This window comes from Diceros bicornis, chromosome 26, assembly GCF_020826845.1.
Source record: "Diceros bicornis minor isolate mBicDic1 chromosome 26, mDicBic1.mat.cur, whole genome shotgun sequence".
NCBI classification, from domain to species: Eukaryota; Metazoa; Chordata; class Mammalia; order Perissodactyla; family Rhinocerotidae; genus Diceros; species Diceros bicornis.
Window position 1 is genome coordinate 9,311,262 of NC_080765.1, and position 26,021 is coordinate 9,337,282.

A 26,021-nucleotide genomic window follows, 5' to 3' on the forward strand; every position below is an offset into this window, starting at 1 on the left:
ATAATCATGGTCCTTCTGATCCTATTTTTGAACAACAGCACTGTTACCTAACATGAACATGATACTCCTTTACAGGTAAGATCCCAGGCATCTGTTTTCATTTTCAAGTTTGTGTGTATTTTCTGATTTTTCTATACTTTTAATGCATTGGTTGCGTAACTTAGAAGAGCTACAATTTCTATTTTCTTTTCCTTCCTTGGAGAAACCATATGCCCACGGGTAATATTAATTGATGTCATGGCTGGGCATTAATTGTATCCTAGGATTTTACTGAAACTTCTTCTAGTATTTCAGTTAAGGGAACATGATACACCCTTTCCTTCCAATCTCCTGGTTGTGGGCGAATCTCAGTTCTAACCCGAAAGATCTCAGGGTCTGGAAAGGACCAGGGATCCAGGACACAATCTCACCGCCCCTAGTCGTGGCAACACCTTTCCTTGATCCCTAACAAGAGTGAAGATAAATGGGAAATTGAGTCCCTGGTGCTAGCGGCCAATTTTCCTGATGCAGCACCTTGTAACGGCTAGATGAAGCACAGACTTTTAAGACGTTCCCTAAACTTGACAGCGCGTAGACTCGCGGGAAATAGAGTCTTGGTATTTGTCCGGCTCCCTCGGGTGGGCCCGGGCAGGCGGACTTCCGGCATCCTCCTGCGCATGTGCACTTCTCCCTGTGTGCGTGTTCGCGCACGCGCACTGGTCCGGCTTCCTGTGCGTGCCCAGGTCGCCGCTCGCCGTCTCCGCAGGCTTTGGCCTCTGGCGGGCGAACATCCCGGGACCTGTAGGGTTGGACGCCGTCCGGCCGGGTTGGCACCCAGCGGGCGTGGGCTGTGCGCGCAAGGGTTCGCGTTGGTCGGGCGGGGGCTCGAGCGCGACCCCGGAGCCCGCAGGCTGGGCCGTGGGGCCGGGCGGGCGGTGGCGGCGCGGGGTCGGCGGGGCCCGGGCCCGGTCCGTCTGCACCCGCGGCGGCTCGGCGGAGGCTCGGACCGTGCGGCCCCGGGAGGCCGAGTTGGGCCCCGGGAGGGACGGTCGCCTGAAGTGAGTGTGTCCCGTAGGCCGGGAGCCGGCTCCTCGGGAACTGGGGCCTGGTAGGGGGAGAGGAGGGGACCCCGGTAGAAACACGCTGGTGGAGCAGTCCCCGGCCCGGGCCTCGGGAGCCTGGGGCGGAGGAGCGAGTCCCCGCTGGATAGGTGGTGGGCGTGCGGGCCTCGAGGCGGTTCTCGATCTTCCCGCCTGCAGTGAGCAGAGCTGCAGGGAACTGTCTCCTGGCCGAGGAAGCGAGAGTGTGCGACAGGGAGGGTCGAGCGCTCCCGGAGATGCGCGCGGCTGTGCTGGAGGGCAGGGGTGCTCTGCTCTGGGTGGACGCTGCACTGGGACTCGTGAGTTCAAGGTTTTCTGGGGTTGTAGGGCCACAGGTTGCGCTGTGGGCGTGCGGTGTCCACTCCTCCCTCCACACCCCAACACCCCTTCTTGTTCCCCCTGTCCTTTCCAAATGTGTCTCTAAAGGTCTACCAGCACCTTTGTTCTCTGATCTCCGCGTGCACTGATTCCCTCTCAGTTCTGCCCTTGTGAAATCACACCGTGCAATGCAGGGTAACTCTGTAGGTGGGATTGCTAACAAGATTCAACTCCCGAGCCAGATGTTCTGATTTCTGTGTTGCAATTTTCTTAACGCAGCGGTAACCATGTTTAGTGAGACAATGTAGAAACAAAGTCGTGCCTTCATACACATTTCTCTCATTTTTTGAGAGCTCCTATTCTCTGTTCCTGTGGATTCTTTGATTTTAAGAAATTTAGACAGTAAGAAAATTTGTAAGCAGTAACATGGGAATTTTTTTTGGAGGGGGGCTGAGGAAGATTAGCCCTGAGCCAACATCTGTTGCCTATCCTCCTCTTTTTGCTTAGCCCATCTTTCTCTACTTTGTATGTGGGACACCTGGCACAGCATGGCTTGATGAGCGGTGTGTAGGCCTGCACCTGGGATCCTAACCCGCGAAATGCAGGCTGCTGAAGTGGGGCACGGGAGCTCAACCACTGCAGCAGTGGGCCAGCCTAGATTTTTTTTTTCCACCTGTTGTTTAATGGTAGCAAACTATATGAAAAAGGAGTCAGTGTGTTCACCAACCACAGTAACTTGTCCAGTAACCTCCTGATCATGTTGGAGTTACACGCTTCAGGTGTGTGTTCTGCTATCACACTTTCAGCCCCTCTGACTGTTCACAGGGTGTCTTTTCTTTGAGCTCTCCTTGGTGCTGGTTATGCAGGAGGTTCCTGTCTCTCGGGCCAGGTCACCCAGGGCTTCAATTACTTGCTTCTCCTCTCCTAGGTCCACTGTTAACAGTCTCTACACTTTTCCAAGAACAGCGGAAAATGAGTGAATCCCAGGTGAGTTTTCCTGTCTGTGTATATGTTCCCCCACCTTGTTTTGTAATGCATTTTAGTAGGTTTAGAAGGATCCATACTTTAAAATGGGGTCGTAGAGTTAGATAAAAGACACAATCATGTCAGGTACAGTTCTGAGAGTGTGATTGGCACCAAGAATCTTCATAAAGTTCCTGTGTGTAGGCACTGTGATACTTTAGGGTGCTGAAGTTGAGCTGAAAACAGGACTGATGTTCTTGACAGTCACAGAAAAAGAAAATACCATCCATTATGTGGTTTGTATTCACTGTAAGAAGATACCATTGTTGTTACTTGTGGGGTGTAAAGATTTCCTAGGATTTGGGAAATCTTTCACAAAGTTGATAAACTGAATAGCTTTCCTAATAAAACCATTACATCATGCAATATATGGCTTCTCCTTGTTGCTTACCTAAGCAGGGGGCTTGCTGCCCAGGGAGAACTTGGTGCATGGGATTTTTCCAGGCGCCAAAATACTGGGATCCAGGTAGACCTATTCCCATTTTTAGTGTTTAATCTAAAGATAAAACCTAAGTCACGGAGGAATGGCCTGCTCATCCTTCAGATATTTTGTTAGTCTGTTTATTTGGGTTGCACAGTGAACAGTACAAAAAGGTATTCTCTAGTAAAGATGTGCTCACTTCCCATCCCAGTTCAATTGTCAGTGTCTTGGTTTGGTCCTTACCACTTTCCTGAATCTCTTGGTAAAGATGAGCAGTGACCTGATTTTAGTCAAAACGAGGGGACATTTTCCAGTCCTACCTTATGGTCACCCTTCATCTGCCTTTGACATCTGTTACTTCCAAACTGATATTTTCTTCATGGAGTCTCGCTTCTCTTGGATTTTAAAACAACTTATCTGTAAATATTTCTGTGTGTATCTTTAAATGATAGGGAGTGTTTTACATGGTGGGGATAACCCACTATACCATTCTTTCTTATCATTTAATATCCGGTGTTGAAAGTTTCACAGTTTTCTAAATGTTTTTTGGTTTGATCTTTTCCATCAGGATGCAAATAGAGTCCATATGTTGCAATTGGTTCTAAGTCTTTTAAATCTTTAATAGTAGCTCCCCCTGTATGTCTTTTGGATTATTTCTTTGGAATTTATTATTTGAAGAAATTGGGCTGTTTATCCTCAGTTTCCCACAGTCTGGATTGTTGATTGCATTACCATCGTTTTAACTTGAGCACATCTTTCTAGTCCCCGTTCGCCTTGTAAAATCCGTAGTTAGATCTGGATGTTCACTCAGATTTGTGTTCAGTGCTTCTGGCAAGACCCTCTTGTCTGTGACATTTGTGTACTTTCTCCTGGAGGCCCACGCCACCCTCCCGTCTTTGTTTTTGTGACGTCAGCATCTACTGACCATGTTTATGGCCGAGATCCACTGATTCATTAGGGGAGACGCAAAGGTCACCTGCTGCTTACCACTTCTTCTCATTTACTGTCTAGAATATTTTTCTAAAGAAAAACATCTATCTGGTTCTATGGTTCGTACAGGAAAGAAAATTTTCAGAATATTCAGTAGGCTCGTGAGCAACAGGATTTTTGTTTGTTGCATTTTGTCTTCATGAGCTTCTAGGCTTAAAGGTATTTTAAGTGTTTCAGTACACTGAGGTTGTTACTCTTTCTGATGTTGGAGGGGGTCCATCTTTGACCGGGGGAATCCCTTCCAGTCGGTTTCTGAGTTCTTTTGAAACATCCCCCATATATTTGACAGCATTCTTTTTTATTCCACATTTTATTTGGAAAAAACTTCAAATTTACAGACCAGGTGCAAGGATGGTACAAAGAACTCCCATGTTCCTTTTGCCCTGATTCTCCAGTTTCTGACATTTTCCCACGTTTGCTTTATCAGCTCATCTCTCTCTGTGTAGATACACACTTTTCCTGAACTGAGAGTGGATGTCGTATGTCATGTCCCTTCACCCTGTCGCGTTTCAGATTGTACCTCCTACGATCAAGAATATTCTCTTACATATCCTGGCACAGTCTTTAAATTCAGGAAATTTAACATTGATATAACACTTTTATCTCATCTATAATTCATCTTCCAGTTTTTCCCGTTTTCCTAGTAATTTCCTTTATAGCAATTTGTGAGTTCTGATCAAGGATGCAGTCCAGGATTATAAGTTGCACTCAGCTGTCATGCTTTTTAGGTCAGTTTAATATGGAATAGTTTCTCAATGCCATTATAACGTTTGAAGAATACAGGCCACTTATTTTATGGAATTCTTTGAATTTAGGTTTCCCTGTTGCTTCTTCATGACTTGCTTTAGAGCGTGAATTTTCGGCAGGACTGCTACAGGATTAAGGACTCCTGTTAAACATATGGCCCAGAATAGAGCATCTCCTGGAAGAGTTCCCAGTGCGCTGGAGAAGATGCCTGTTCTGTCTCGGAGGCTGGCGTGTTCTGTGAATGTCAGATCAAGGTGGTAGTGTTGTTCAGGGCACTGCATCCTTGATGATCTTCTGCCTACATGTCCCCTCAGTCGTCAGAGAGGGGAATTGAAATCTCCTGCAATTGTGGTTTATCTACTTCTTGCAATTGTGTAGTTTTTCCTTTATGTATTTTATTAGGTACATCAACATTAAAGGTTGTCGTGTTCTATTGATTGATTAACTGCTTTGTCATTGTGAAATGGCCTTCTTTACTCCTGGTCACATTCTGTGCTGTGACATGGACTTTCTCTGATATTTATACAGCGACACCAGCTTTCTTTTGAGTAGTGTGGGCATGCTGTGTCTTATTCCATCCTTTTACTTTTCACCTATTTGCATCTTTACATTTAAAGTGCATTTCTATAGACAGCATATGGTTTGGTCTTCCTTTTTTCTCCTACCTGACGATTTCTGCCTATTAATTGGGGTGTGCAGACCATTTACATGTAATGTGACTACTGACATAACTGAGAGCTTATAGTCTGTTGTCTTTGCTTTCTATTTATCCCATCTTCCTTGATCCCTTTTCCTTCTTTGTTTTCCTTCCTTTCAATTGAGTATTTTTTAGACTCCGTTTCACATCCTTTGATGGGCTGTGAGCTACAACACTGTTGGTATTTTAGTGGGTGCTTTAGGGCTACTGTACGCAACTTTATAATTTATCCTAGTTTATCTTCAAGGAATATCCCATAGCACTGTTAATCTGGTCCAGTATAATTTTCATTTCAGATGTTGTAGTTTTTATCTGTAGAAATTCAATTTGAGTCTTTTTTTATGTCTTTCCCTTCTCTACTCAATTTTTTTGAACATATGGAATACAGTTATAAACTATTTTAATGTTCTCTACTAATTGTAGCATCTTTGTCAGTTCCAGGCCCATATCAATTGACTGATTATTTTTTTATGGCTTGTACTTTCCTACCAACTTCCCCCAATTTCCCAACTCTTTCTCCTCACCTCTGTCTCAGTTCTCTCTCGCTGCTCCATGGCTGGAAAGTCTCAAGGGGGTAGCTGTAGGGCTCACCTTGTTTATTTCCCAGCTCTCAGGGATTACTGCCCTTCGTTGTCTGATCATCAGTGTCTTGAAAACCATGGCTTTATATATTTTGTCTGGTTGTTTTGGTGTTGTTTCAGGTGCAAGGGTAAATCCAATCCTTGTTCATCTTGTCTGAAAGGAGAGGTCTTAATGTCTGTATTTTGAGTCACAGTTGGAAAGCCTTTCCCCATATCAAAGTTATGGAGAAATTCACCCATGTTTTCTTCTGCATGGTTTAATTTTTTACATTTAGGTCATTGATCTAGTTGGAGTTTATTCTTTTATGGTATAAGGTTTGGATACAGTTTTATCCACATCCAAATGATTATCAGTTACTCTAACACCGTTTATTAAAAGTCAGTTCTACCGATTATTGTATTATGTTTTAATAATCATAATGTAATCATATATCAGCATAATATATCATATAATCATGAAAGTCTAGTTCTAGACTTTGTGCTCTATTCCACTCATCTATCTCAAATCATGTCCCAGTACAAAACTATTTTAATCACAGAAGCTATGTTTTAAATCTGGTGATGTTTAGACCCCCTTCACAGTTTTTTTTTGGAGATTTTACTAGTTGTTCCTGATTTTTTTCCCCCTCATATGAACTTTAGTGTCAGCTTGTCTAGTTCCAGGAAAGAGCTTTTTGGTATTTTTATTGGAATCATATATTTTTAAAGTAATTTAGGGTAACTGGCATCTTTGTATTATTAAGTTGACCTATCCGAGAACAAAGGATATTATTCCATTTGTTCAAGTCTGCTTCCTTGTCTTTTGGGAGTGTTTTAAAATTTTCCTAGTATAGATTTTGTACATTTCTTGTTAAGAGTGTCATCTTTTCTGTTGCTACTATAAACTGTGTGTACAGTTGAATTATATCTTCTTACTCTTTTTTGTGTAATGACGGCTGTTGCTTTGTGTGTGTTAATTATATACCCTGTTACCTAACAGAGTTCTTTTATTGAGTTGGTGTCATCAGTGAGTCTCTGAGTTTTCTAGGTATAGTACATCATCTACGAATAGAAATGTTTTCTACTTTTTCTTATCGATGATTATGTTTCTAGTTTTTTTCTCTAATTGGAGATAATGAGCGTTTTGCCTTGTTCCTGATCTTAGTGGGAATGTGTCTAGTGTTCCTCTATTAAGTAAAATCCTGACTTGAGAACTGAAGAGGACTGAAACATAAATGTGTGTGTGGGTATGTGTGGATAAATGTAACCGTACATATATGCTTGTATGTGATTGAGATGTGTGTGTGTGTGTGTGTGTATATATATATATATCACACGTACTATACATATTATGGTGTGTGTGCGTGTGTGTGCGTGTACACCTATATTCATGTTAGTGAAGTATCCACCAATTCCTATTTTCATGGTTTTTTTTAATCAGGTATGCATTTTGAATATTGTCAGAGGCCTCCTCAGTGTGTTTGGGATATAAGATTTTTCTTCTTAGCTGTATTATAACAGCATATAATACTAATGGATTTCCAAGTATTAAACCAGTCTGTAGCCTTGGAATAAGTCCTCCCTAGCTATTACATATTCCCTTCTCAATCTGGTGTTGGATTCTGTTTGCTAATATTTTATTTGGATATGTGTGTTGACATAAGTGATACTGGTATGTAACTTATTGGATTGACCAGTCTGCTAACCCCTTCCACTCCTTGGCTCCTGGACTAAGTGGACCCGGAGGGTATTACTCCCTGCAGTGGTCTTTAAAGCTCACTTGGCTGCCCTTTGGATAGTCCCGGGTGTCCTGCTTTGGGTTCTCACCGGTCAGTGGAGCAGCTCCGCTTCTTGATCTAGGGAATCTCAGCCGTGGGTTCTACCCAGCTGTGGCTGTATCAGCTCATGGAAACCCTCTGCTGATGTCTCCTTTATAAACAGTAGGATAAGGGACATGTCTGCTGAGCGTTTCCCTTCTGAAATATGAGTTAAAGATTTGCAATCCCTAGAACCGCTCCTCACAGCAGCACTGAAACCCCTTGTGGCTGGTCTTTCAGTGAGGTTTCCATATCCCCACGTTCCTCTTTGTTGGATTTCCTGGGTTTCACTGGAGTACATCTTTGAAGGCTTTAAGGAAACTGTTTTCTTCGGTAATAAATTCTCTTGCTTTTCTGAAAATACCTTTGCAGTGTCTTTAGGTTTCGATGATGGTTTGGCTTGGTATACAGCTCTAGGTCCAAAATCCTTTTTCTTTCAAAAATTGTGGGCAGTTCTCCATTGTTTTCTCTCAGCTGAGAAGTGGAATGTCAGTTACCAGGGTAACTAGTACATATTTTTTTCTCTGTAAGTTTAGGATTTTTTTCTCAATTTCTGAATTTTGGATATTTTATCAAGAAATTTCTGGGTCTCTGTATTTTCCCCAGTATTCTTGTTGACGTTAGACGGCTCCTCACGATTCTCAGCACAGGCATCACTTTCGGTTCTGCTTTTGATGATCTTTTTCTTCATCCTCCTCATTCTCACTTTCTGAAGATATTGGATCTCTTGGATCTGGTCTCACATCTCAAATTTTATCTAATCACTTTGATTTCTCATAGTCTGAGAGATTTTCTAAATTAGATATTCTATGCCCCATTTGTTATTCAAGCTTCTTACTTGAGGATTTTCTTAAAATTCAACAATCCAGCCTTTAATTTCTGAGTATTCTTTGATGGCTGTTTCTTAGCAGAATGTTCTCATTTTAAGGAAGCAATATCCTGCCTGATTTACCAAAAAATATAAATCAATAGAAGAAAATGTAAGTTCTTTCCTTTATGAATTTGGTGGCATCATTGTTGAGTGATACATCTTGATGCTTATCTTTCATTTACACTGTTTTCCTCAATTACCTGGTGATTCTTGATTTTTTCATTTCCATTTTTGAGAGAGTGATTACTGATAGATAATGTGAATATACACTACTGACCCTGTTTCACTCCCCCTTCCTTCATGGAGGGGATGGTTGCAGAGCTCTAGAAGGGAGTGGGCAGGGATACGTATTTAGACAGACACCACTTCAATTTTTCCAATTTTTTTTTATTATGGTAAAATACACGTAACATGAAATTTACTATCTTAACCATTTTTTAAGTGTACAGTTCAGTGGTATCAAGTACATTCATATTGCTGTGTAACCATCACCACCATCCATCTCCAGAACACTTCTCATCTTTCAAAACTGAAACTCTGTCCCCGTTAAACAGTAAGTCCCCATTTTCTGCTTCCTCAGCACCCGGCATCCACCATTCTACTTTCTGTCTCTGTGATTTTCATTGCTCTAAGTACCTCATCTAAGTGGAATCATACAGTATTTGTCTTTTTGTGTTTGGCTCATTGCACTTAGCATAATGTCCTTAAGGTATATCAATGTTGTAGCACACGTCAGAATCTCCTTCTTTTTTTTTTTTTTTTTTTTGTGAAGAGATCAGCCCTGTGCTAACATCTGCCAATCCTCCTCTTTTTTTGCTGAGGAAGACCAGCCCTGAGCTAACATCCATGCCATCTTCCTCTACTTTATATGGGACACCGCCACAGCATGGCTTGACAGGCAGTGCGTGGGTTTGCGCCTGGGATCCAAACCGGCAAACCCCAGGCCGCCACAGCAGAGCGCGCACACTTAACTGCTTATGCCACTGGGCCGGTGGCAGAATCTCCTTTTTTAAGGCTAAATAATATTCCATTGTATGTATATACCACATTTTGCTTATCATTCATCAGTCAATGGACACTTGGGTTACTTCTGTGTTTTAGACGTTGTGAATAATGCTCCTATAAACATACGTATGTAAGTATCTCTTTGAGACCCTGCTTTCATTGTTTTGAGTATATGCACAGAAGCGGAATTGCTGGATCATATGGTAGTTCTATTTTTAATTTTTGAAGAGCCACCATACTATTTTCCACAGTGCCTATACTATTTTACATTCCCAGCAACAGTGCACAAGGGTTCTAATATCTCCAACACTTGTTATTTTCTGTTTTTTGGTAGTAGCCATGTATTTTCCCCTTCTGTGGGCTGCCTTTTTCCTCTGTTGATAGAGTTTTCTGATGCACAGAATTTGTAAGCACTTCTCCATTTTGAACCGGTGGTGAGCTGTCAGACAAGGTTAAGTCGCTCAAGTTGCTTTACATTGAGAGTGGTTTTCTAAGAGTTGTCTTTAGGAAAAACATCCACACCCAACATGGATAGACCTGAATGTATGTCCTGGTTTGCCTGAGACCGTCTTGGATTACTCCTGATTTCCTGGTGCCCCATCTAGTTTAACATTTGTCCCAGTCAGAAGTTTTCTGGTTGGACAGTGAATGTGTGGCCACCCTAACTGTGGAGGTCTGGAGTGTGTTTACTCTGCTATGTGTGTGACCACAGTGCCCGTAGCCAGAGAGTTCTTATCAGATTCAGCCTTCCCCTGGCTGCTCTGTGTACTGGAAACAGGGAACAACTCAAGCTGCTCAGGTAGTCATGTGGTTAGTTTCTCTGTCAATCAGTCACTCTACTGCCCACCGGAACCCGAGGCCCTCTTGACAGGCCTGGAGATTTTCCAGGGCTCTGCTGGAGAGTCTGGGCTTTTGCTGTGGCCCAATATCTGCCCTGCGTAAAGCTGTGTGTCCTGCAGCTCTGATTTCTCATCTTCTACTCTACTCCATATCTCGATAATTTCCTCAAAGAAATTTCTGCTGTTGGTAACCTCTGTGTTCTAGTGCTGTATTTTGTATTTCTTTGAATTGGACTTTTTGGGTTTCTATTTTGTTTTTCAGGCAGGAAAGTAACTGTGTATGTTCAGTTGCTCTCTTGAATTAGAACCAACTCTTACTGTCAAAAAGCTGTCCTTAAGAAAGTCCCTTCTTGGTCTCTGCCCTGTTCTTCTCTGCACCCTTCTTAGATATTAATGCTGCTTCAGTCTTTGCCGTTCGCACTTTTGACACCGCGTCATCTTCTTTCCCCCTTAATCTTGCAGAATACACCACTGAACCTGTGAAGCCTCATCTGGCAATGTAAAATTAAAATAATTTGCTTCCATTTTGTTATCCCACTCCACCTGGTGTACATCACTCTAACACCTCGGGCATTCGTTCAAGCAACAAATATTTATTGTTGCCAGAATGATGTGTTTGAGATAAGATATTTGAGATAAAAAAACTGGAAGGAAGTAGAAAACTTAGTCATGGAAATAAAACTTGAAGGAAGTAGAAAGTTTAGTCTTGCAGATCACTAGAGATAGCGGGCTGTGAGAATAAAAAGTCAAAAGATCAAAGAGCTGAAAGAGGACAAGGGCACCTGAGCAGAGCATGGGAAGGGAGAGACCAGGGACTGAGTCCTGGGGGGTGCCAGCACGAAAAGTTCTGGGAAGAGGAGGACCAACCAGCAAAGGCGACTGAAGAAAATGACAGGGAGTAAAATGCATGCGTTTATTTTCATGGTATCTCCTTATCAGGACAAAAGCTTTTTAAGAACAGGAATGGTGTTTTACTCATCTCTGTCCCCCAAAACTCAAGATAGTTCAGTTGTAAAATGGGAACTCAGTTTTTTTTTGGTTTGAGGGTTTTTGTTTTCGGGGACGTTTTTTGGGACATGTTAAAGAACCCAAAGGCAATTGTGTTTCCAATGTGGTTGTTTTCCTTCTGTGATTTGTAACATAAAATCAGTTTTCAGTGTTCATGGTTAACTTTACCAATGAACTTGGTACATTCTTGTCCCCATGTGCTTTCCCCACGTCACCCATTTCTGATCACGGTGCCGTTACAGGGGCCAGTGTCATTCAAGGATGTGGCTGTAGACTTCACCCAGGAGGAGTGGCAGCAGCTGGACCCTGATGAGAAGACGACCTACAGGGATGTGATGCTGGAGAACTACAGCCATTTCGTCTCGCTGGGTGAGGAGAGCTTGCTTTTTGAGTTGCTGCTATATGAGGGCTTTCAGTGTAATGATTTTATCCTTGAGTTTGAAGAAACTAGGTAAAAAGACCATTTAATTCCTTTTGGGCACTGAGTATTGTATCTTTGTTTCTCCAACAGAAGGTTCTAATTTTGATAAGGTGAAAAGCATGGCACTTTGTCATGCACCCTCTGAGGCAGCACCTTCTACTCAGAGATCTGGATGCCAAGCGGATGGTCCAATGCACTCCATTTCTCATTCCCAGGGTACGACAGCACCAAACCAAATGTGATCGTCAAGTTGGAGCAAGGAGAAGAGCCGTGGGTAGCAGAAGGTGAATTTCCCTGTCAAGGTCATCCAGGTAAGTTAGTAGACTGTTACATTTGCACAGATGGTCCCTCTGGACCTTTGCGAGTGACTGGGACATCTATGCCTCAGATACCCTAACTCGTACCTCCTGGTGCCGGGTAGCCTTCCCTCCAGCACAGACACTCAGGCTTCCTTTTTTGATTTTACATTTGATTTACATTGGATGGATTTTCTGTGCTTACCAGTACCAAGGAGCCTTCCCTTCCTCCTTGTGCATTCTCCGTAACTTACTCACGATCATCACAGAATTCTTTTGTTTTCAGGCATTCAAAATCTGACAGAAAAATTAACTGGACACTTTCATGTTCATTCTTCTTTTCCTCTGTTTTCTTTCGCTCCTTGTTGTGAAATGCCTAAGCCTGGTTTTCTGCCCCCAGTTTCGCTTCCCCGTCTGGCACTCAGATACCAAACTTCGCCCTCGCCCTCAGCTGGTGAGGTCAGTCACTGCCGTGCCTGGTGGGCACTGTGATTCTTCAGTAGTGCCCGTCACTGTCCTGAGGTCCGCCCTCGGTGGATGTGGTGAGACGACACGAGTCTTTTCCTCCACTGCTCATTCGTGTCTTGTCTGCCTCTCTGTCCAATGTCCACAGTAGATGTTCAGGAAGTGTTTACTTCATAAGTGAATTTCTGTTCCTTCCCTTGCCTTCCTTAGGAGTGCCTCCTAGGGCCTATTTTCCACTTGTGTAGTTTTCTTTGTATCCCTTAAAACCGTTCATCTAGTCTCAACTTTTAAGACTTTTTTATTTGTATTTATGCTGCTCATCCAAAGTGGTTATGTGATACCTTTAACTTGTATTCTAGTTGACTCTTTACCTGACAGACGACAGTGCCAGTGACAGTCCACTTCCTTTCTCAGAATGTCTGATGATAAACCATGAACTTTCTAAATCACGAACTTTGTGTGTCTTCCCCACCTCCCTGTATTTCTTACATTGTACTAGTCTTCTCTCCCAGGTTACTGTTTTTTAGTCTTTTGTGAAATGCCTTAAAATTTTTCTGCATATTCTCAGTTATTTCTGACATTGGTATAAACAATATTTTCTCATACTGGATTACAGTGAATCCTATTTGGAAATGGCAGAATCTGTCAGAGACATCCAATTGATCTCATCACTAGACTGACAAGATAAACCTTTAACTATTCTGTTTCTTGTTAAATGGAATTTAAATTCTCCTCTCCTCAAGTCCCACACAATATGATGCAATATTGCTTATCAGAATTAATGTCCTCTGTTTCCCCAAACTCTTGTTAAATGCCATTTGGTCTAGATTTCTAAATGTCTTCCATTCAAACTGTCATTGTCTTTTTTGTACACTTTAGTTTCCCAGATCATACATCTTCCTGCCTTCCTTAATTGTAGTAAAAAAAAAATAAAGTTTACCATTTTAGCCATTTTTAAGCGAACAGTTCAGTGGTGTTAACTATATTCACATTGTTGTGAAACAGAATCTCTAAAACTTTATCCTTTAAATTGGAGCTTAACACTTCAGCTCCTCCTTGAAGTTTCCTTCCTTACTCATTCACCACACCCATCTTAATATCTCTTCCACTTAGTGATCACTACCACAAGAGTTAGAGACGATTGTATGCTCTGATATGTAATGGCATATTTTTGTTGCTGGAGCTTCTTTCTCTATCTGAATTATTATCCTCCAAAGAGGAAGAATCTTTTTACCCATTTGATATGTAACATTAGACACTCTGTAGATTTTTCATTGACTAACTGAAGGTAAATGAAAGACCTCTATTTATTCCTTGAGAGAGAATTTATTCTGAACTACAGGTTCTGATAAAATAGATAGGGGTTAAGAGTGGAACCTGAAAGCACCTCATTTGATTCAAATTAGGAGCTACCACTTTAATTTCTATTTGGACAGATTCAAAGAAAATAAGAAACTCATACTTTCCACAAGTGCAGGTTTTAATTAGGAACGGAGAACAGAGCTGCATGAACTAGTTTAAAGTTCAGCTTTCACCTGGAATATTTATATTCAGATACGTGTTATACAACTTTGTGTTAAAGTTGTTTTAAATTTTAAGGGAAGGAGAACTTCAAAAAGCTGGGAAGAGATTTGGTAAATATTTTAAAGCTCCCCCCAAAATATAGATAGGTTTTGAGTATAGCCAACACTGAAAGTCAGAGCGAGTGAAAAAGAACATGCGCACAGACTGTGGTTGAGAATAAGCAGGGCACAGCGAGGCTTCCTGGAGCAGAAGGTCTCTTTGGAAGATTAGTGCAATGCTTGTACAAAGGGTCCTGGACCCAGTTCCATCGTGTGTGTGTGTGTGTGTGTGTGTCTTCCTCTTCCCCACACCACCAATGACAGCAGCATATTCAAGATTTCAACTCAATTCTGACACTACCAACCTGCACAGTTTGTTTCCTGTGCTTCTAACTGACTACTACAAACTGGAGGTTCCAAAGACCTCCTCCAATTCAGGCTGCCAATTGTAAGTCCAGGTTGTGACCTGCACTTCTGACCCACTGGCTGTAAATCAGAGGTTCCCATGACCGCCTCCTCAGATTTGATTAATTTGTTACAATTGCTCATAGAACTCAAGAAAACTTACTTACTCACTAGATTACCAGTTTATTACAAAGGATATTAAAGGATATGAATCAACAGATCCAGACACATGTAGGGCAAGATCCTGAACAAAGGTCCTTGTGGAGCTTGGGGCCCAGCGCCGTGGCATGTGGAAGCGTTCTGGTTCCCCAACGTGGAGTTCTCTGAAAAAATGGGCTGATGAGCTGTCCTTTTGGGTTTTTATGGAGCTTCATTAGTAGTCATGATTGAGTAAGTCATTGGCCATTGGCAATTGATTCAACCTCAAGTCCCCCTCCCTGGAAATCAGGGGGTGGAACTGAAAGTTCCAGTCCTCTGATCTGGTTCTCCTGGCAACCAGTCCCCACCCTTTGGTGGGGTCCAACAGTCACCTTCATTAACATAAACAAGAGACACCTTTAGCACTCAACACTTAGGAAATTCCAAGGGTTTTGGGAGCTGTGTGTCAAAAACAGGGATGAAGACCAAATATATATTTCTTATAATAAATCACAGTATCACAGCTAGTTTGAATATATATTGTGAATCCAGGTAATGAAAAATCTTATTGGTGAATGATAACTTTTCTGTTTTTTTCCTATTGGTATTTGGGGCATTTGAGCTCAGGGATGTTGTAGATTTCTGAGCACAGAACTGTCAGGGTTGCATTGAATGTGGATGAGAGCAACTGACAGTAGTTCAGAGGATCCAAAAATTTGTCAATAAAAGTTGACATTGTAGGGCCAGCATTAGGAATCCAATAGTGAAAGTTTTACACCAGATGAAACCTGGGAATAGGGAACTCTTGTTTGTATTCAGAATTAAGTTATAGTATTATGTTAAGAACACGACTGGTTTTAGGAAATTTAAGTCAGAAAATTGAAAGAAAATTAATGGTGAAACTTAATGAGCATGTATTTTGTGTCACAAACTATCCTAAGCAGTTTACATGTACTGTTAGTCCTTTCCTAGCCCAGTTATTTAGGCTTGGAAATGTTGTCTACATTTCAGATGAGGTGACTTGCCCAAGATCCCCCAACCAGTAAAGTGTTGGAGTTGGGACTGGAGTTGGGGTTCCAGTGCTCTTAGCCACATGCTCTGTTGTGCAAACAGCAGGTTCAGTAGTGTTAATAAGACTCTTAGAACACCTCAGAGAGCTCATCTTAGTGGAAAGATCTCTTGCCATCTAGTCTATCTTACATTTCTTTCAGACATTCTTGTGCCTGGATCTCTCCTTCCAGGTGAATGTGAGTCAGGCCTCGTTGTGGGACTATATCTAAACGTGAGGAAATTTGAGCTTTTAGAATGTTTATTTGGATTTATATGCAGAGTAGAAGGGCAAAGATTTTGGAAGGGTCTAGGCTGGTGAGGATGTTACCATAGTAATCTTGGTATGAAGTGATATCCTACAGATGCGATTAAGCACTATCTTAAGATACGATTTATGTCTTAATAGAAATCATAATCTCTTTTCTCCTAAATGTAATCCATACATAAATCTCTCTTTTGAATATACATCTGGTAATTGTTCCTGTTCTCCCACTGACTCTATTTGCCCTGAGTCCTCCCTTTTCTGCCTGGATCTTGCATTCTTTCAGTGACTTTGTCTTCTCATCATCTTTTGGGTTTATTTCACCTTTTCTACCAAAATTTTGAACATATTTGTAAAGTAACAAAGGTTCTTGTATTCAGTGTGAATTTACTCTCCCTTTTGCCACTATTGCTGAGTTCTATCCCACCCTCAACCCTTCCCCGTGCCTCCCCGACCCCCTTGTGTGTGTCTGTCTGTCTATCTGTCTTGTATGATGAATCAAGGGGAAAAGATAACTATACACTTGTAATTATTTTTATTTATGGAGATTGGCCCTAAAGCCAGAGTCAATCCCACAATAGGGCACTCGAGTACCACTCCCATTCTATAGCTGGTGTGTTCAGATTCACATGGCTTGTTTAATTTTATTCCTTTTTTAGAAGTTTGGAAAGTTGATGACCTGATAGAGAGAATCCAAGAAAATGAAGATGCACCTTCAAGGCAAGCTGTTTATATCAACAGCAAAACCCTGATTGAAGAGAGAGAGAATGGATTTGATAAAACTTATAATATGGAAACGAGCCGTGTTCCTTCAAGCATAATATCTCATAATTGTGTCTCATGTGGAAAGAATTTAGAATCTACTTCAGAATTAATTATTAGTGATGGAAGTTATGCAAGAAAGAAACCTAATGAGTGTAGTGAATGTGGGAAAACATATGGAGAGAAACCCTATGAATTTCAGAATGAACAAGGCTATTCTCAAAATGAAGAAAATATTCTTCAGAAAATTAATATTTTGGATAAACCCTTTGAATATAATGAATGCATGGAAGCCTTAGGCAATGAAACCGTTTTCATTACTCATAAGAGAGCTTACATGGGGGAGAAGCCCTATGAGTGGAATGATTCTGGATCAGACTTCATCCAGATGTCAAATTTTAATGTATACCAGAGATCACAAATGGAGTTGAAGCCGTTTGAATGTAGTGAATGTGGAAAGTCCTTCTGTAAAAAGTCAAAATTCATTATACATCAGAGAGCTCACACAGGAGAGAAACCTTATGAATGTAATGTATGTGGGAAATCCTTCAGCCAAAAGGGAACCCTCACCGTACATCGGAGATCACACTTAGAGGAGAAGCCCTATAAATGTAATGAGTGTGGGAAGACCTTCTGTCAGAAGTTACATCTCACTCAGCATCTGAGAACTCATTCAGGAGAGAAACCCTATGAATGTAATGAATGTGGGAAAACCTTCTGCCAAAAGACACATCTCACCCTACATCAGAGAAATCATTCAGGAGAGAGACCCTATCCATGTAATGAATGTGGGAAATCCTTCTCCCGAAAGTCAGCTCTCAGTGACCATCAGAGAACGCACACGGGAGAGAAACTTTATAAATGTAACGAATGTGGGAAATCCTACTACCGAAAATCTACCCTTATTACACATCAGAGAACACACACAGGAGAGAAGCCCTATCAATGTAGTGAATGTGGAAAATTCTTTTCTCGAGTGTCATACCTCACTATACATTATAGAAGTCATTTAGAAGAGAAACCCTATGAATGTAATGAATGTGGGAAAACCTTCAATTTAAATTCAGCCTTCATTAGACATCGGAAAGTACACACAGATGAGAAACCCCATGAATGTAGTGAATGTGGAAAGTTCTCTCAGTTCTCATATCTCACTGACCATCATACAACTCCTTTAGGAGAGAAACCCTATGAATGTAATGAATGTGGGAAAACCTTCCTTGAAAATTCAGCCTTGAATGGGCACCAGTCACTTCCAAAAGGGGAGAAGTCCTATGAATGTAACATATGTGGAAAATTGTTCTCAGAGTTGTCATACTACACTATACATTATAGAAGTCATTCAGAAGAGAAACCCTATGGATGTAGCGAATGTGGGAAAACCTTCTCCCATAATTCATCCCTCTTTAGACATCAAAGAGTACACACAGGAGAAAAACCCTATGAGTGTTACGAATGTGGAAAGTTCTTCTCTCAGAAGTCTTATCTCACTATACACCATCGAATTCATTCAGGAGAGAAGCCCTATGAATGTAGTAAATGTGGAAAAGTCTTCTCTCGGATGTCAAACCTCACTGTACACTATCGAAGCCATTCAGGAGAGAAGCCCTATGAATGTAACGAATGTGGAAAAGTCTTTTCACAGAAGTCATACCTCACTGTACATTACAGAACTCATTCAGGAGAGAAGCCCTATGAATGTAATGAGTGTGGGAAAAAATTCCACCACAGATCAGCCTTCAATAGCCATCAGAGAATTCATAGGAGAGAGAATATGAATGTACTTGATGTGGAAAATCTCCTGTGAAGTCAGATTTTATTTTAGAAAATCCTCTGAATATAATGAATATGGGAAATCCAATAGGCAGTCAAATGTCATCGTTTGAAAGTTCATGTTTCTGAATGAGGAAGAACATTTAGGCGTTAGAGTCATTTTAACCTGAATTTTCACAGAACAGAATTCCTAAGAATGCAACAAGAAGCAAAGCCTTCAGTAAGACCCTACAACTCATTGGACATGAGATAATTTCTACAGGAGTGAAACTTTATAAATATTTAATATTTATTTTGGATTCAAATTGTATTTACATATCAGGGAATCATGTCAAGCCGAAATCTGTCAAAGTGATGAATGTGGAAAAATATATTTCTTGGAAATTGTTATACTAAAAGCCATATTTCTGATGTAAAATCAAATGTTTATAGGAAAGCTGTCAGAAGCTATCAGCTCTGAATAAGCCTTCATTGTATAAAATGTAGTTTTCAAATCATCAGGAGTTGATAATGAGTACAGTAGCATTAAATACATATATGGCAGTTTCTATCATGTTTTAAAAATGCAGTCTGACAATAATTTTATGCAATTCTATGCAAGTGTGAATTTGAGTAATTTGTGAAAACGCAATATTCTTAAATATTTGAGTATTAAGATGGCAAAATGTACTAACGGGATATATTGTTCATGAGATGTTTAATAGGTACAAAATAGTTAAATACATAATTTTCTATTCTATAGAGGCATTTACAAATGGGTTTGTAATGAATGCCTCATAAGTAGAGGAGCCAGTGATTTTTATAAGGTTTTCAACTGCATTTGAGCGAAAAAGGTTTTAAAACATACTATTTTCATAAACTACACATAACTAATTTAGAATTAAGTCTGTTTCAATGAAAGAGGGCAACTGTACTATACTCCCAGCTCTCATACCACTCTTGTTTTATAGTACATAGGTCTGAGTGTGCAGTGTGCCACTATTCTGTAACTCAGAAATTTTATCTGTACTTTTATTTGATATGAATACAGTATTATTTTGTGCACTGCCCCTTAGTCTAAGTATTTTGGAACAAAATATATAGGTTTCTAGCAGACATTTTTGGTTGATAAACTCAGTGTCCTTTCTCCCCTCATTCCTTGCTGGAAGAGTTTGGGTGTCTAGCATTTCTCCACACAACACAGAGGGTACAGCCTGATAGGCCTAAACTGATCATGATAATCCCATTCTGATTGCCAGTAACTCATTTATAGTGGTCACAGGACCCAAACCTGGGTAACCAAAATGTGGACGGTTTCTGGAGAAAGGATAAAACAGTGATCAAGTCGGTCTTACTCCAGGAATGTGAGGATGTTTTAATAATCAAAACTCAAATCAAAACTAATACATCCTGTGAAGAAAAGTAATCTAGCACGCAGGAAATTCGTGTGGTAAAGTCCACATCCATTTATGTTCTTAGCAAACCATGGCTAGAAAGGGACTTCATTAGTTGGATAAAGAGTATCTTAAACTACAACAAACAGCATACCTAATGGTGAAATATTGAAAATTTTATCCCAGTATCAAAAATATAGACAAGGATATCTGCTATCACTAATTTTATTCAGTATTGTACAGAAGGGCCTAGCCAGGAAAGTCAGGGAAGAAAAAGAATCAAAAAGCATAAGGATTAGAAAGAACTTATAAAACTTATTTGCAGATGACATGATTTTGTACATAGAAAATTCTGAGGAATATACAGAGAATTAGTAAATTTAGCAAGGTCCCTGCATTCAAGGTCATATGCAAAAATTGTTTTTTAATATACCAGCAGTGAACACAGAAAATAAAAATTTTAAAAGCAATACCACTTAGAATAGCATCAAACATCCTCAAGTGCCTAGGGGAAAAAGTACCTAACACCATATTTTCAAGAACTGTATCCAAAAATTTAAAAATGTTACAAGACACAGGGATATATCTTGTTCGTGGATTCTGGGACAATCTTAAAAAGATGTCAGTTTTTCCCAAATTAGTTCATATATTCAGTGCAACCTTAAAGTCCTAGCAAGTTTTCTAATCAAAATTAAACTAATTCTAAAATTCATATGAAAATTCAAAAGACTGATAATAGTCAAGGCTTTCTTCTAGAATAGATAGGGCTGAAGAAGTTTTATTGCCAGATATCAAGACCTATTATAAAGCCATAGAAATTATGATGGTGTACTCGCACAAAGATAAGTTGATCAGTGGAACAGAATAAGGTGATAATGCAGTGTAATGGGGGAAAGGATGTTCTTTCCAATAAGTGCATTGTTAATTAAATTTCATAATTTAATTAAAAAATCAATTGAGATGGATTGCAGGTTTAAATATGAAATGTAAAATAATAAAGCTTTAAGAAGAAAGCTTTGGGGACTGTAACCTTAAAGTAAGCAGTTTTAAGACCCAAAAAGCACTAAACCATAAAATAAAACTTGTTAATTTGGATATATTAAGTTTAAAAACATGTTTATCAAAAAGACACCATTAAAACAAATAGGCAAACCACAGAGGGGGAGAAGATATTTGCAATTCATACATATGAGCAGACTTGACTGTCAAAGAGGGGTTGGTAAACGTTTTGGTAAGGGGCCAGATAGTATTTGGGGCTGTACAAGCTAGAAGTTCTCTGTCGCTACTCAACTTTGCTACTGTAGTGTGAAAGCAGTATATACAATATTAAACAAATGAACATGGCTGTGTCCCAGTAAAACTTTATTCACAAACACTGGCGGCAGTCGATTTGGCTGGCAAGCCATGGTTGCTGACCTCCGATCTAAAATAAAAATATTTACAAATCAACAAGAAAAAAATAGAAAATGGGCAAAAGAGTTGGACATCCACTTCACAAAAGAGGATAGTCAGATGCCAAGAAACATATGGAAAGTTATGTTAATTTTATTAGTAATCAGGAAAATACAGATTTAAAGCACCATGTGGTACTACTACCCACCCACTAAAAGGTTAAAATGAAAAGTATGAAGAAACATCAAGTTTTGGCAAGGATCTAAGCAACAGGAACTCTCCTATGCTGCTCGTGGTATTGCCAATTGATAAAACAGTTATGGAAAGCTGGGACTTAAAGCTGAACATATGTATACCCCTTTAACCCAAACCTAGCAGAAATGCACATATATGTCCACCGTGCATGTATATGTCCACCAAAGGTCATGTGCTAGAATATTCATGGCATAAAAAAAACAACTTTCTGAAGGCATATATGCAGTAGAATGAACTTAGTGGGATGTTTCCACCAGAGAATACTGTAAAGCAATGAGAATGAGCGAACTCTAAGTACACGCAATAACATAGTTCACTTTCACAAGCAATGCTGAATGAAGGAATCCAGACACAAAAGCAAACGTACTGTATGATTCCATCTGTGTGTATAAGAACACGCAAAACTTGTCTGTGTAGTTAGAATTTGGGACAGAGGTTAGCCTTGGCTGAGAGGGGTATGTATCTGGTGCTGGTAATATTCTGTTTCTCTGTCTGGGTGCTGGTTATCTGAGTGCTCTGTGCACTTGAGATATGTGTATTTTTCTGCATGTATATTATATTCTCATAAAAAGGTTTTTAAAAGTGTCTACCATTTTTGTTGCTCAGCACTCTTTTGCCATATTTTTCTGGATGTATATGAATATGCTGCATAACAGGAATTAAATGGTAAGTTTTGCATAATTCTGTGCAGGAAATACTCTTTATAGTAGTTTTAATGGCGACTACTAAGATTTCCTACACTGTGACCTTAAAGCTTAATATAATGTATATTTTAAGTAAAATATTTGAAAAGGTGACAGGGCCATTACGTAGCTTGTCATCCTACCTTTTTGCATATATAAATGGATCGGAACTGCCTCTTCAATAAAGAACTAATGTGTGTGAACATTTCACATTTTCTCAGACAAATTGTTTTTAGCATTTCTGAATTCAGGATGCATCTTAACCATTACCCTATCTTAGAGGTGACCTTTCTTTGAGGCAAATAAATATAATGGTGAGTTTGATTTGATGAAAAATTATATTTAAGAAGTTTTCAGGTACTCCTTTCAGCAAATGTAAGACTGTTAACAGCATAAATGTGAATAAGTGAAAGAAACTGCTAAGACTTTGCCACAAAAAGTAAAAGCACTCAGTGTGGGGAGTGGGAGGGCTGGCTGAGTTTAGGGCACAGCAAGGAGAAATTGTGACATTTGATGGAGCAGACTGTATGTATTTATGTCACCTTTTTATACTAGATTAAGCGTGAAGTGTGAACAGATTAACAATGCCTTGCTTTCTGAGGGAGGGGTAATCAAGCAGTTGGTGGGACTTGGAGGTGTGACCCCCTCACACTGGCTAACTGTTCTCCAATCCACTGGGCTCGACCAGTAGGTCAAGCAAGGCCGGGCTCCCTCTTCTGTGCCAGCCACAGCCTGCAGCAGCCTGCGCTTTTCATCATGAGGTCCCCACTCCATCCCCCTATTTACTATTGCTCAACTTGGGGTCAGTTAAATTTTCAGATTTTTCTCTCAAGTCTCTTAAATGGGTCAAAAGACATTAATGCAAGACCTCCTACACCTAAGGACAAAAAATTCTGCCACTGTTTCTTGTTCCATCCCAAATTATGCCCAGATATGTTGTGCAGCCAGCTGAACTCCAGAGAGGGGAGATGACCCGTGGCACAGCACTGTTAGAGCAGTCCCCAAATTAAATTATGTGAAGGCCACACAGAAATAAAAAAGTGTAATTCCCCGCAATTGACACAGTGGTAATCATGACAAAAAATAAATTTCCTTTCACCTTAAATCAAACTCCTGTAGTTCCTGTCTAATTGGTGAGCTACCATTGAATTGCTGACTTGTGAGCTCCTAACAGCATGAAATTCACAATGTCTAGCTTTCAATAAAACATTGCTAGGCATGCAAAGAAGCAAAAAAAATACAGCCCATGATGAGGAGAAAAGGCAATAGAGACCCAGAAATGACACAGAAGATGGAATGAGTAGATAAGGACATTCGAACAGCCATTATAAATATACTGCATATGTTCAAGAAGAATGGAGAATTTAGAGGCAGGAGTGAGGGACCCAGGACTGCCCCAAACTCGGGAGTTCTGAGCTAACAGGGCTGGGAGATTCAATTTAAGGAGCGTGGTCTGCAGTGACAGGGGCGGGACTCGAGTCAGGGAAGAGAGGCAAGGGGGGAGTGGGTCTCTGAGGCCTAGCTCAACAGAGGCGAGGCTCTGACTTAGGGGCTGTTGCCTGCTATGATAGGGAGGCGGAAAGTGGGTGGAGACTTGCCTTAACTCCACGGGAGTAGTTAAAGAATGCGTGGCTATGTCCTTGGGGCGTGGCCTCTGGAGGGTTGGGGTGGGGCCTAACCGTGGATGGGGCGTGGCTATGTCCTGGGGGCGCGGCCGTTGTGAGGAAGGTTGCGGGCGTAACATTGCATGGGGCGTGGCTCGGGCCAGGGGGCGTGGTCATCAGTGGGCGTGGCTCTCGCTCGAGGAGAAAGCATCCAAAGCTCCCGGGGCGCTCAGGTGAGCGCTCTCGGGATCTAACAGTCTGGGGAGCCGAGGCCGGTGACCCGGCTCCGGGTGGACGCAAGGGCGGCCGGAAGACACGGCAGGCCTGCCAGCAGGCGAAAAGTGACTGAGGCCTGGGCGTGCGGCGCGGGGTCTCGGGGGCGGTGGGCCTGGCACAAGTGGGCGAGGGCACAGAAGAGGGGATTAGACGGGTAGAGCCGGGTTGAGCGGGGTGGGAGGCGGGGCCTGGGAAAAGGGCGGGGCTTCTGACCACCCTCCTTGCCCCCATCCCAGCTGCCTGGCCATGTGGCGCCCGCTGGTCCTGCTGCTGCTGCTGCTGCTCCCTGCCGCCCCCGTCCCCACCGCCACTGCCGCTCCCATCCTGGACGCCAAATCCCAGGACGGCCTGCAGAGCCTACTCCAAGGTTGCAGTCGCCTCTTGTTGGAGTTTGGGGAGAGGATGAGGACAGAGAAGAGGGGCAGGGGCAGACAGCAAGAGAGGAAGTCTGAGGGACACAGATAGGGAGAGACAGAGACAGAAATATGCAGAGGGGTCCGAGGGACAGAGATGGAGGTACAGCAGGACAGACAAGGGGCAGGAATAAGGAGATAATGGGACAGAATAGAGACAAAGCAGAGGGACAGGGATCCAGATAAGAACAGGTGACAAGATTGGGGGTGGACTGGCTCCGCCGTGATGCTCAGAGCGTGGAGAGGGTGGAGAGGGAAAGGGGTGGGAGGGACGTGGGGCCCAGCCTGGAAGGCATCCGACAATCAGACCACTTCCTGTGAGCCCTCAGGGCACCTGCTGCCTCTCTGCCCCTCGGACCTCATTGCCTCCCCAGGACTACCACTGCACAGAGGACCAGGGGCACTGGCTGGAGAGGAGCACCCTTTCTAGCTAGCACCAGGAAGCCCCTCCTGGAGCCCAATTTGTTCCTCTTCACCAGGTGCCCAAGCTGGAGGAGACAGAGGGCCTTGGGTGGCCGGAAACCCAGCCCCTCACTCTGGCTGTCCTCCTGGGCCATGAAGTGACAGCCGTGGTGGTGCAGCCAGCAGCCTGGGCGGTGGACCTGCAGCTCCCTGAGAAGCATCCGTGGCCACAGGCCATCTGCGACAGGATCCCCAAGGGGGCCCAGCTGGCAGGGGGACCTGAGGCCTCCCCCACCCCAAGGGGCCCACCCCAAGACCCACTTGTTGTCCTTTCCCAGACTCAGCAGCAGCCGCAGGGCCTGGGAGTGGGCATTAGAGCCCTGGCAGGAGACAGACGTGTACCCTCACCAGACCCCACCCCAGTGCCACTGAGAAATAAAGTTCTTTCTTACAGCCAGCTGAGCTGCTTCTTTTCGGGACCTGTCCCCAGGACCTGGCCAACTAAAACGATTTCTTTTACCACTCCTGAGGCAGGAGCGGGGTCCTGTTTCCTCCTGTGTTGTACAATGCTTACCAGGGCGCGTAGCTCACTACCTAGTTCTCAAAAACGTTGCATTGTCGAGAACAGACATGTACGTAGTTGAGTCCACTGGGTGTTGTCTGGAGGGATGCCCTCCCTGACGCTCCAGCTCTAGGCTTCCACTTCAGTGTTGCCTAGAATGGTGATTATGTGGGACTGTCTAAAAATGCTAGAGTCCTATGGTCCTAATGCTGAAAATTAGAAGATAACACACACGTAGATGGGTGAGTGAAAATAAATGGGTCATTCACAGAGGAGGACACTTACCTCTATTTGGATGTAAAGAAGCCCTATTAAAATAAAGTCTTGAGGTTAAAACAATGACATGTTCTTCTTTGGCTCTATTCTGTATTCTGGGGTCCATTGGACTCCAGGCTGTGGGTATGTATGGGTCCTATGGCAGCATGGCCATGCCCAGCTCTGTGCCAGCCTGTGAGCATCCTGGCCATTGTCTGGATATGTCCCTGCTTGATCCAAGCTGAGCAGCTGGCCCAAGGTGACATCTGCCTAGCTGGTGGAGCAAGGTGGATATGG

At 42.1% G+C, this 26,021-nt stretch overlaps 1 protein-coding gene across 4 annotated transcripts; it reads left to right on the plus strand.

Moving 5' to 3' along the window:
- Positions 1-698: 698 nt before the first annotated feature.
- Positions 699-18,920, plus strand: RBAK (RB associated KRAB zinc finger). Of its 4 annotated transcripts, none has more exons than XM_058569348.1 (6): positions 699-1,037; positions 1,239-1,378; positions 2,326-2,384; positions 11,618-11,744; positions 12,012-12,107; positions 16,634-18,920. In XM_058569348.1, exons 3-6 carry the CDS (start codon positions 2,370-2,372, stop codon positions 18,541-18,543), a joined length of 2,148 nt encoding a protein of 715 aa, XP_058425331.1. In that variant the 5' UTR covers positions 699-1,037; positions 1,239-1,378; positions 2,326-2,369; the 3' UTR covers positions 18,544-18,920. The 4 variants fall into 4 exon arrangements, with proteins under 4 accessions (XP_058425331.1, XP_058425332.1, XP_058425330.1 ...); XM_058569349.1 differs by lacking the exon at positions 1,239-1,378 and adding an exon at positions 2,088-2,176; XM_058569347.1 differs by lacking the exon at positions 1,239-1,378 and having other exon boundaries at positions 699-805.
- The last annotated feature ends 7,101 nt before the right edge of the window (positions 18,921-26,021 follow it).

Coding starts and splice junctions, on each gene's coding strand:
- RBAK (XM_058569349.1), top strand. CDS start 2,155: ATGTTGGAGTTACACGCTTCAG. Junction 2,177..2,325: donor GTTGGAGTTACACGCTTCAG/GTGTGTGTTCTG, acceptor CTCCTCTCCTAG/GTCCACTGTTAACAGTCTCT. Junction 12,108..16,633: donor TCCCTGTCAAGGTCATCCAG/GTAAGTTAGTAG, acceptor TTCCTTTTTTAG/AAGTTTGGAAAGTTGATGAC.